This window comes from Phyllobates terribilis, unplaced genomic scaffold (assembly GCF_046119375.1).
Source record: "Phyllobates terribilis strain yellow unplaced genomic scaffold, ASM4611937v1 Scaffold_1__5_contigs__length_1240528914, whole genome shotgun sequence".
In the NCBI taxonomy this organism is placed as follows: Eukaryota; Metazoa; Chordata; class Amphibia; order Anura; family Dendrobatidae; genus Phyllobates; species Phyllobates terribilis.
Window position 1 is genome coordinate 920,822,656 of NW_027362761.1, and position 12,359 is coordinate 920,835,014.

At 39.5% G+C, this 12,359-nt stretch overlaps 1 protein-coding gene across 4 annotated transcripts in view; it reads right to left on the bottom strand.

Moving 5' to 3' along the window:
- Window positions 1-1,716: 1,716 nt before the first annotated feature.
- Window positions 1,717-12,359, bottom strand: part of LOC141171977 (cilia- and flagella-associated protein 337-like) — a 63,676-nt gene continuing 53,033 nt past the window's right edge. For all 4 annotated transcript variants that reach the window (XM_073655736.1, XM_073655751.1, XM_073655730.1 and 1 more), the window contains 9 exons: window positions 11,473-11,632; window positions 11,202-11,291; window positions 11,033-11,091; window positions 6,264-6,405; window positions 6,127-6,166; window positions 5,936-6,024; window positions 4,938-5,086; window positions 3,902-3,984; window positions 1,717-2,656 (listed from right to left, as the gene is read on the bottom strand). In XM_073655736.1, the coding sequence (XP_073511837.1) occupies window positions 2,494-2,656; window positions 3,902-3,984; window positions 4,938-5,086; window positions 5,936-6,024; window positions 6,127-6,166; window positions 6,264-6,405; window positions 11,033-11,091; window positions 11,202-11,291; window positions 11,473-11,632 (975 nt within the window). In that variant the 3' untranslated portion in view covers window positions 1,717-2,493. The remainder of the gene's footprint in view (window positions 2,657-3,901; window positions 3,985-4,937; window positions 5,087-5,935; window positions 6,025-6,126; window positions 6,167-6,263; window positions 6,406-11,032; window positions 11,092-11,201; window positions 11,292-11,472; window positions 11,633-12,359) is intronic.

The window sequence follows — 12,359 nt, forward strand, 5'->3', positions numbered from 1 at the left end:
CTATTTGCTCATAGATTGTAAGCTTGCGAGCAGGGCCCTCACTCCTCTTGCTATGTATTGATCTATGTGATTATTGTTATTCTGTAATGTCTTTTATTGTCTGTACAATTCCCCTCTTAAATGTAAAGTGCTGCGGAATTTGTTGGCGCTATAGAAATAAAAATTATTATTATTACCAAATATCGGAATAATTTTGGATAGCGCCAAAATAAAGTTGCCCGAACTTCTAATTTACACTTGAAAACTTGGTCAGCGTATAGAAAAAATGTGTGAAACCTTCAAAGTTATTAATGGCATCCTTCTAATTATTTCTTTCCATTCCTCTTCTGGAATCGCTCCAACTCCCTGAACCTTGTGTCCTTACACTTTAACTTAAAGCGAATTTGTCTACTATGCAAGAAGATTATGCCCGATGAGCGTTTCGCCTAAGCTTTTCTCTTGTCAAAGCTTAGGGAAACGCGCATTGGGCACAACGTTCCAACATAGGGGTTTGTACATATCATGATGCACTGAATCTACTTTATGTCTGGACTTCTGGATATATTTCTCCATCATTAGCTTAACTCTACCTTATACACAATAGGTAATGTCTCTTTATGAATGACCTATTATTCTGTACTTTACTTTATATAACATATAGGGGCATGAGTACTTAACCATTATTAGTCAGATTACTACATATAATTTAATACATTTGTATTTATAATTGTTTATTTTGTATTTTTATTTATTTATACTTACCTATTTATTTTCGTACCACCCACTTTAACAATTTGTTTACATATCCAGATCCATTTTTATGTAATTAAATTGGCATCTTATAAGGTTATTTTATCAGAACTTGATTGCTTAATTTTGATATGATACTTGATACATTCATATTTATGGTAACCCCTATATCATGCAGTTTAATCTTGGAGTAATCCCATTCCCTTAAATTATTTTATCAGTTCCTTTGATTGTGAAAATAAAAGAGAGAGAGAGAGAGAGAGAGAGAGAGAATACTTTATTGCATGTCATATATATATATATATATAGGTTTCCAGAACCATGGATATGCAACGTTGGTGTCCTCAATGGATCTATTAGCGGCAGGCTCCCCTCTGCTGCCGATAGCTCTATCCCTAAACTCTGCATAGGGAGAAAGTTGTCAAACCATGGATGGGTGAGGAGGCCGGCACTAATAAATACTGGGGACTCTATAGGGCATGCACATTATTAAGGGAACTCCAGTATTTCATCTGATAAAGATTTCTACTACTGGTAGAAAGCATGTAACAAGGATCTGTCACCAGCCTCACGTACAGCAACATAAAACATGGTGACCGATCGGTTCATGTTAAGGTTTATGTGTCTGCTGCATAATAATGATCTACACTTCCTAGATTCACATTTCTACTTTAGTCCTAATTAGAGTTGAGCGAGTATGTTCTATTAACCCTTTCGCTGAGTATGCTCGGGCCGAGCTCCGAGTATTTATAGCTGCTCGGTGATATGGTTAAATCGCTCCCGTGTGCATGATTTGCGACTGTTTGACAGTTTTAATACATGTGAGGAATGTCTATTTCTTACACATTCCTCACATGTAATAAAGCTGCCAAACAGTTGCAAATCATGCACACGGGAGCGATTTAACCATATCACCGAGCAGCTATAAATACTCGGAGCTCGGCCCAAGCATACTCAGCGAAAGGGTTAATAGAACATACTCGCTCAACACTAGTCCTAATCTTTCCCCATCCATCCTTCTGAAATCAAAACAAACCTTATGGCTTTAAAGATGCTTTGAAAACCATTTTTTATGGAAAATGTTATGTCTTATCCTGCTTTGGAGACTGGTGTCTTCAGCTTTATTTCCCTCATTTTACATACAAGTTGCTTTTCCAAAATCTGCACCCAATACTACTTATTATGTAAAGTGTATAGAAAATACCTCATATGCAAAATCGCTAATATCAGAATATTTTATTATATTATCTCCTTGTTCCTGTTTTTCGACATCTAATATATAAAATGATATTTATCTACCAAAGCATCTTGTAAGTATTCAGTAGATACAGTTATTTATGTACAATAGTAGCTATAAAATAGATGTATGCTTATGATATGTAAGGGATGTAGACCAGACCAACATCCCGAATACATCTTGTTATGTCTGTATTAGGCAAGAAGAGACATACTGTGATTCATGTATTGGTATTCTAACATATTGTCTTCATGGAGTAATATCCTGCATCTCCAGATATCTGTATCCACTTGATTTTAAGAGGCCAAAGACACTGGATAACTTGTGAGTCTGGTGACCAAAAGACTGGGCCAAGGTTCCAATCCAGTTTCCACTATTGTCATGTCAACTCAATGATTCAATCTATCTTGAAACCCAAAGAAGAGCTAAACAATTACGGTAACCTTTTCAGACATGGACACTTGGTGTACGAGCAGTAAGGGTGCATCCAGTGCCGGCTCTCTGATGATCGTCTGAACATGATGGAGTTAGAAGGTGAGGTCGTATGGGTCATTAAGCTCTGCTGCTGGATTTGGCTTTCGGACGGTAGCTGAAACTGACATTAAATCGCATATTTGCAAAGACTTATAGGCATTCAGTCTCCCAGTAGCTTGCTGGAGATCCATGTGCTTTGGATTCGCCATTTTTATTCTGTTGAAAGAAACAGATTTTCATTAAAAAAAGAAAACTTGCCCAGAAACCAACAGTGAGCCATGTGGATGTGGTATAGCTCGTTAACATATGTAGCCAGTGCTGTCTTTCACTTTATTATTCAGACAGACCTGTAGATTAATTAAGATATTTTTTTTTTTTACCAAAGGTGGTCGACCTTTGGTGTGAAAAGAAATGTAAATACATGCATTGGGGCTAAAATTCATCTTTGCAATTGTGTTTCATTAAAAATCTTGTACCGCTTGCCCTCTACAACCTCTGTGCTGTACTGTGTATTGCTGGCTGCAGAATGGGATAACAGGGTCGGCCATATTATCTTTACTTTAACAGGTGTGTTGAAGACATGATTTTGTGGCACATACTATAATATAGATATGACAGGTTCTCCTCCTGCTCTTATTAGTGCAGCTTTCCTCACGGATGGCACAGCCCTCCTGTCCATACAATGGCAGCTGGTGGAGGAGCAGTGACCAGACCTGTCCATCATCCTCCTGCAATTGTAAAACACCTCACAGGGCAAAACTGCTTTTCTATTGAAGGAGGCTGAGGGACAGGTCTGGTCAGGTTCTCCTCCACCAGCTGCCATTGTATGGACAAGAGAGCTGTGTCGTCTGTGAGGAAAGCTGCATTATAAAGAGCAGAAGAGAACCTGTCGTATTTATATTATAGTAAGTGCCACAAAATCATATCCCAGATACATTGGTTAAAGTAAAGATAAAGTGACCAACCCCTTTAATGTGTACACAGACCTCTCCTGTAAATCTGAAAATCCACCTAAAGCCCATAGACCTGTCAAGGAGTCTATAAGCCTGCAACTCTGCTGAGACATAACATTACGCTTCACCCAAAGCCAGATATCAATCAGAGAATCCAAATATTACATTATACCCACTGACAAATTTACCTCTGCTTCTATAAAATAATAAACTGGGAAGTTTGGTGAATGACTAATGAGACGCTGCCATTGTCTGTACATAAAGAGTTAAGTATATTGGCCAACTACTGCTCATATTGTGGGATGGGGAGCCCCACTCCTGCATAGTGGCCTACCGGGGGATGCACCTCTTCTCCTATCGGCTAGTCCAAGTCTGAGCGTGGTCATCTGAACTCATAGACTGCACTGACTTTTGTGTTAGAAGATATCAATGTCAGAAGATTCATTTTTGACAAATTTTCCATCGCCATTGCTTAAGCCAATGACCAGTTAGATATGTTACACTTTACCTGTTTTTGGAGTTGATGGAAATTCTTTCTTTTAGCTCCTCTGCTATATCTGTATCACATATCAGAATAGAATAGGCCTCCACCTAGAAGACAAACACCTATGACCAAGACCGCTTCTTCTGTCACCTGCTTTCCTGCTTGCTACTTTAGCCTGTTCTTATCATTTAAATGAGGAATGACCCCTTAAAAACAATCTACCGTCTCTGGGAGCCATGCACAGGGATTACTGGTTACCAGAGCATCCATGTGAATCCTGAACATATGAAGATAGTGAGATCAGTGCCACAGTCATGCGACAATATATATATACTTTCTATATCACTTATTAGCCAATTAGATAGGCCTTAGTGCCCAATCTTGCCACAGCTCCCACAGCATCTACCATGTGCCCTCTGTAATACTGGTTTGGCAGACAAGCCTTAGGACAAACATTGTGTTGGTCCCATAGAAACCTATGTTTATTTGGGGCACGATAAAGAAAGAGAAAACAGAGGGAAATGTGGTATAAGCAGGAATCATGCACCGGGGCATAGGCACAGGTGGAATACATTGTAGTATGGGGATATCACACTGTTCTGTAAGTAACGAGGATATTGTTAGTTCAGGTTCCTTAGAGAAGTAAAACAGGAGAGGAAAAAAGTTCAAAAACATTTTTGAGGAAAAGTAAAATAACAACTACCACTTCTTACCATAAAATAGATATTTTCATGGTAAACATTAAACTGTACTGTAAACGGTAACAAAAAAGCAAAGTATCAAAAGGTTTTTTTATTGCCTCCTTCCCTAGTAAAAATGTTACCAATATGTAATATGTACTGGCCACTTTTTCGGGTCCATAATCAAGAGTACAAAATCAAGACTACACAACTCTATTTATGAAAAATACGCTATGACCTTGCAAGGCTGCTATGCATTCTAAGGGGTTAAAATTTTGACAAATGGACCCCACAGAGCAAAGAGCTGCTCATGTGAAGATGGTCTCACTCAGGTCGGACCTGGCCTTCTTCAAGTATCTGCTGTGGTGAGATGCACTGACCTCCGGGATCTTGTCTGCCGGTTTCTTTTCTTCCTCTGCAGCCTGGCTACATCCGCACACATCTTGTGATGGTTGTTTATTGACCCCGGATTCTTCTTTCTTTGATTCAATCTTGCTGAGACCCAAGGGTTTACTTTGTCCAAATGTTCCTAGAAATACACTCCATTATCTAGTTTATGAAATCAACTCCCATATATTCAAAAGCTCCAAAAACATTGGGATGTTTATCTAGATAAATTTGCCATATTTCTGGTCTAATTTGCTCCAAAACCTGTCTTTCATGACATTTATTATTTGTTTTAGACAATTTTTATGACTTGTCTGACAAGGGGGCGTATCCTCACTGAAAAAGGTCATAGCCTAATACGCGACACTGTGCAGCAACATTGAGGATGCAGAAATCTGGAGCGAACTAAGCCAACTAACAGATGGTGTAAACGTAGAGAATAAACTACAGCATTTTAAGACAGTCTAGTCTAAGTTTGCACAGTCTAAGAAAAATATATTTTTGACAGATGTTTTGCAATGTTTTCAGGGCAATTTTCTGTCATTTCTAAATTCACGAAAAGCAGAGATAAAATTGTCACTTGAACATGACATAAAAGTTTACGATCTGTTTCTAAGAAAATAACTTATAAAGAACGACCACTGTGACCTCACTCTCTGTTGTCACTTGCATTAATGTCCCCCACAAGAAAGCAGGAAAATGGAAATATCTCAGTAATTAATCATTGCCAATCGTTGGCTACTTCCCTAACTTCTGATATACAAACGTATGCAGTAGTGACACAGACAGAAGAGGGCCCCATTGCAAGGACAGTATATGGGCCCTTTACAGTCCAATAGCTCAATCATTATGCCAAATTCCACCTGCTTTGGAGGTAGCAGTGGGCCCCCTTACCTCCCAGGCCCCTGTATGTAACGTACGGCCAATTTTACAGTTTTGTTAGGAACATATATTTCCAATCTGTATATACATGCATGCAGTCATCAAATACCTAGTAATTCCCCCTGTATAGTCCATAGCTTCACCGTGCCGTCCTGGGATGACGTCACAATCACTTTGTGCTTCTCCACAGGGATCACTCTGTTCACATCATATAAATACAGTTAAGCTTTCGAATTAATATTAATATGTTAGCCTTTTATACCATACATTGAACTACAGGCAGATAAAACAGGTCTCTACCTTGTAATATCGCTCATATGCGCTTTCCAGCAGTGCAGTACTGTTGGGACAAATGCCGGCATATTACAGTAAAAACCTGATAATATATGTGATTACATTTATTAATTTATACATTAAGTTGCAATAAGACCACTCACGGACAGGTGTCTGCTCCTCTGGTGTACCCAGTGCATACTGGGATATATTCCAGACATAGACGTAGAATAGCTGGTCAGCTGCACATAGTAGGGAGCCATCTTCACTGACAGCCATGGCATTTACCATACACTGGTATTGTGACTGCAATGGCAAAATCATCAGCTCATATTTAGTTATTTAGAAGCAGTAGCGCTAAAAGACTCATGTCATTGTATATACCGTATAATGTATTATGTTGTAAGTCCTACCAGCATAGCTTATACAGTATCAGTAAATTAGAGTGCGCACGTATTAAAGGGTTTGTCCAGGTTTATCATGAAAGTCTGCGGTCACTCTGTGACTGTGGACTTGTTAGGTCTCACATCACACTCACTGTTCGCTGTGAGGATTCTCCGGTGCAGCGAGACTGAGCGGTCATGTGACCTCAAGTATGAGATATGCATATTCCCGGCCACATTCCAACTAGACGTGCGCAGCCTCAATCAATTCAATTGTATTTAGCAAGGACACACGTCTAGTAGGAATGTGGCCAGAAGTATGCATGTCACATACTTGTGGTCACATCACCGCTCAGTCTCGCCACTGGCACCAGAGAATCCTCACACCGCGCTGAGTTATGTGAGGATTTATATAGAATGACTGCAGACTTTTGCGAAAAACCTGGACAATCCCTTTAATGGTGCAACTGTAATTGTGAGCAATTTAAAGAATAATCAAAGAATTGCTTCCCTCATCAAATACAATAAATGAATGCCACATGGAGCCATTACCTGCATGTAATTGTTTAACAAGCTGTTCCCTTGCTGAAGTAAGTTATAGCTTAAAAGGAATCTGTTATCCGAAAATGAATTAGTCTACAAATCAGTTTTATATATATCTTTTTTTAAATCACTATTATTCCATCTAATCTACAGAAACGTGTCATGGACTATGCTCTACTGATTACATGCAAGCATTCCTCAGATTCAATTTATTACCCCAGGCGGACCCTCCAAGTTTCATTTTTTTCAGTGCAGGTTAGATAATAATGTTATCATTACCAATTATGCACAGTACTGTGGAAAAAATTCTGCAAAGCAAGAACACTTTAAAAAAATAGAAGTGTTAATAGCAAAATGAATGAACAAAAGAGAAATCTACATAATACAAATAAATGAAATCAATATCTGGTTTGACCACAATTTGCCTTCATAACCGAATCAATTCACACTTGAATTCAATTTTTGAAGGAACTCAGCAGATAGTTCTCCAAGATGTTAGGTTGTTCCAATCTACAGATTTGTGGATGTGCAAATCCTTTTGCCTCTTCAAGTATCCCACATAGACTCGATGTTGAGATCAGGACTCTGTGGAGGCCATATGATCACTTCCAGGACTCCTTGTTGTTCTTTACTCTTAAGATAGTTCTTAATAATATTGGCTTTATGTTTGCAGTCGTTGTCCTGCTGCAGAATACATTCGAAGCCAATCAGACGTCTGCATGATGGATATGTATCTGCCTGTATTTATCAGTATTGAGGACACAATTATTCCTAACAAAATCCCCAACACCATTTGCTGAAGTGCAGTCGCAAAGTTTCAATGAACCTCCAACATGCTTCACTGCTGCCTGAAGACACTCATTGTACCGCTCTCCAGGCCTTCAGAGAATAATGTGCCTTCTCTTACAGCTAAATAGTTCACATTTGGATTCATCTTTCTAGAGCACCTGTTGCCATTTTTCTGCACCTCAGTTCCTATGATTTTTGCATTGTTGAGACGCTTGGCCTTGTGTTCATGTTGAAGGTAGTGACTGCCATTCTTCCATGAAAAAACACTTCTGGCCAGATTTCTCTGAACATTTAATGGGTGTAACTGGGTCCCACTTGTTGCTGGCCAGTTCAGCCTCAGTGTTGCCCATTTCTTGGTGTCCTCAATGCTGAGAAATACAGGCAGATACTTATCCATCATGCAATACCATCAGGGAGGTGGCTGGCTCCAAATTTACTCTGCAGCAGGACAAGACTCCAAACATCCAGCCAATGTCATTGAGAACTATCTTCAGCATAAAGTAAAATAAGGAGCCCTGAAAATTTATTTAGCTCCCATAGACCCTGATCTCAACATCACCGAGGCTGTCTGTTATTACATGACGGTACAAAAGGTGTTGCGTGAGTATACATTCACAGAAGATCTGTGGTTAGTTTTCCAAGATGTTTGGAATAATCTCACTACCAAGTTCGTTCAAAAACTGTGGGCAAGTGTACCTGGAAAAATTGCTGCTTTGATGATGTTTTAAAGGCAGTCACTTTGCATTTTGTTAATTGATAAGCTATTAACACTTTTATTTTGAAAGCATTCTAACAGTGCAGCATTTTTTCACATTTGCCTAAAATATTTGAATAGTACTGTAGTTATTGGTAACTCCTGTGCTTCTTTAGTCCCTGTTCAGATTCCATTTATGAAGAATATCCAGGGAGTTTGTTTTTTGGGCACTCAGAACCCCAGATGGAGCCATAGATTGCAGTGACACAAGTAGAGTTCCAATAGACTGTTTTTTTTTGAGGCAACATCTGTGTCTTCCGGCAAGTACACAAATGGCACACAATCAGAAAAAAGGCATTTGAACTCCATTGGCTCCCCTCCGAAACCAGTTTTTTTGGAAAGCAGGTAGAATCCCCCCAGCCACGATGCACTGCATAAGGGCAGTGTGAATAGAGCCTTAGGCTGCACATATATAAGCCCACATTTTGTTATGTGAATATTGGAATATTCCCTCCCCTTGTGAAGTTTACATTCAGATTTGGAAATGGATATGGATATGTATATGTACATGCTGCTATTATTATCATCCATTATTATCCCCCCCCCCCCCTTATATTGTAAAAAAAATCCCTCAATAAAAAGAATTTAAATAGAAAAAAAATAAATATATATAATATAGTACAGACCAAAAGTTTGGACACATCTTCTCATTTAAAGATTTTTCTGTATTTTCATGACTATGAAAATTGTACATTCACACTGAAGGCATCAAAACTATGAATTAACACGTGGAATTATATACTTAACAAAAAAGTGTGAAACAACTGAAAATATGTCTTATATTCTAGGTTCTTCAAAGTAGCCACCTTTTGCTTTGATGACTGCTTTGCACACTCTTGGCATTCTCTTGATGAGCTTCAAGAGGTAGTCACCGGAAATGGTTTTCACTTCACAGGTGTGCCCTGTCAGGTTTAATAAGTGGGATTTCTTGCCTTATAAATGGGGTTGGGTCCATCAGTTGTGTTGTGCAAAAGTCTGGTGGATACACAGCTGATAGTCCTACTGAATAGACTGTTAGCTGATTTTTTCTTGCCATAATACAAATTCTAAGTAAAGAAAATCGAGTGGCCATCATTACTTTAAGAAATGAAGGTCAGTCAGTGCGAAAAATTGGGCAAACTTTGAAAGTGTCCCCAACTGCAGTTGCAAAAACCATCAAGCGCTACAAAGAAACTGGCTCACATGAGGACCGCCCCAGGAAAGGAAGACCAAGAGTCACCTCTGCTTCTGAGGATAAGTTTATCCGAGTCACCGGCCTCAGAAATCGCAGGTTAACAGCAGCTCAGATTAGAGACCAGGTCAATGCCACACAGAGTTCTAGTAGCAGACACATCTCTACAACAACTGTTAAGAGGAGACTTTGTGCAGCTGGCCTTCATGGTAAAATAGCTTCTAGGAAACTACTGCTAAGGACATGCAACAAGCAGAAGAGACTTGTTTGGGCTAAAGAACACAAGGCATGGACATTAGACCAGTGGAAATCTGTGCTTTGGTCTGATGAGTCCAAATTTGAGATCTTTGGTTCCAACCACCGTGTCTTTGTGCGACGCAGAAAAGGTGAACGGATGGACTCTACATGCCTGGTTCCCACCGTGAAGCATGGAGGAGGAGGTGTGATGGTGTGGGGGTGCTTTGCTGGTGACACTGTTGGGAATTTATTCAAAATTGAAGGCATACTGAACCAGCATGGCTACCACAGCATCTTGCAGTGGCATGCTATTCCATCCGGTTTGCGTTTAGTTGGACCATCATTTATTTTTCAACAGGACAATGACCCCAAACACACCTCCAGGCTGTGTAAGGGCTATTTGACCAAGGAGGAGAGTGTTTGGGTGCTACGCCAGATGACCTGGCCTCCACAGTCACCAGACCTGAACCCAATCGAGATGGTTTGGGGTGAGCTGGACCGCAGAGTGAAGGCAAAAGGGCCAACAAGTGCTAAGCATCTCTGGGAACGCCTTCAAGATTGTTGGAAGACCATTTCCGGTGACTACCTCTTGAAGCTCATCAAGAGAATGCCAAGAGTGTGCAAAGCAGTCATCAAAGAAAAAGGTGGCTACTTTGAAGAACCTAGAATAGAAGACATATTTTCAGTTGTTTCACACTTTTTTGCTAAGTATATAATTCCACATGTGTTAATTCATAGTTTTGATGCCTTCAGTGTGAATGTACAATTTTCATAGTCATGAAAATACAGAAAAATCTTTAAATGAGAAAGTGTGTCCAAACTTTTGGTCTGTACTATATATATATATATATATATATATATATATATATATAATATATAGGAATATTAGGCATGTGAACTGAAGAGTTTAAATATTTCATTTATTTTTTCATTTTTTGAACTATAAACTTTATATAATGAGCAGTAACTTTACTTCTCTTCATACTCATACTTAAAGTAGAAATGTAATGTATAACAAGTGATGACAGTGTAAACCACCTCAGCTACAATACTCACACCTTCAAACTTTGCAAACACTTTGCCTCCACCAACAATATTCCAGAAAGTAATGTAGCCTAAAAATTAGGATGAAATATAGATATTGGGAATAATTATTATTTAGATTGACATTTTTGAGTCTCATGCCCATGAATAGTCTTGGTGATGTAGCACAGCTACAACTTACCTCTAGGTCCACTTGTTATTAAAACCGCAGAATCTTTTTTTCGATCAAACCTTGAGCAAATAAAAACTGCTTTATTTATGGCTGAATTACCTAAAAAAAAGAAAGTAAATACATTTATGTAAAATATTATTTTATAAACTGTTTAAAGGTTATGGAAGGTAAATATATGTTCTTACTAGAAATTTTCTTGTTGTTTAAAAAAAGAAAGTAAAGTAGGTAAAAAGGCCCAAAACATCATAATTCTGTATTCAGTATTCTGCTATGGAGATACCTATTTCAATGTCCACTTCTTCTCCAAAAGAGGGGTTAAGGTGACAGAGGGGCTCCCCAGCTTCAAGGCTCCACACAAAAACTTCACCATTGCAATTGGACAGAGCAACTATATTAGAAAATGAAGTGAGACAGCCACCATTTTCTTTATGTTCATTTATCTTTAAATAAAAGAAAAAAATGATATGAATATATAATTATTTTGTACTATAGTGGTGGCAAAAAGATTGTGATCTACTAGTAGATCTTAAAATTGGGATAATTAGATATAGATGGTAGACTATCCGGAAAAAGAAAAACATTCCGACAATTTGAAGATGTGCAAAATCTTCATAATTATTAGTATTTGTAAGGGGGAAAACCGGTGTGTAAGTACTTTCAGAGCACGGGATCCGGAACTGCCGGGGGCCGTGCCTCTGTTTGCAGGGGGAAGACAGACTGCGAGCACAGGAGTCAGGTGACTGGGAAGCTGGGGGCGTGTCCAGAGTGAGAGCTGGGAGGTCAGGTGACCGAGAGACTGGTGACGTGGGTAGAGAGAGGGAGAGACTAAGACATTTGCGTGGGAAAGCGGAGCTGGGTCCTGCTGAGCAGAGCAGTGTGAGAGGGTCCAGGCTCCTGGCTCCAGGACTGGGAGCAAGAGCCGAGTGCAGTGGACCGGAGGAGTCAAGCCGACTAGAGAAGAGACGCAGGGTCGGTGGAGCCGGGCACGTGAGGTGCCGTGTTATGGACTAGGGGCTCAGCGGGTAAAACCGGAGACCGCCCACTGCCGCCAGAAGACGGAGAATTGTTTGGGCGGGGAAGCCTGAAGAAATCAACACCCACCCCAGCTGACAACTGCCTTGTGGAGGAAAAGAGTCAGCTGAGTGTAAAAACTGTCGTTTACAACCG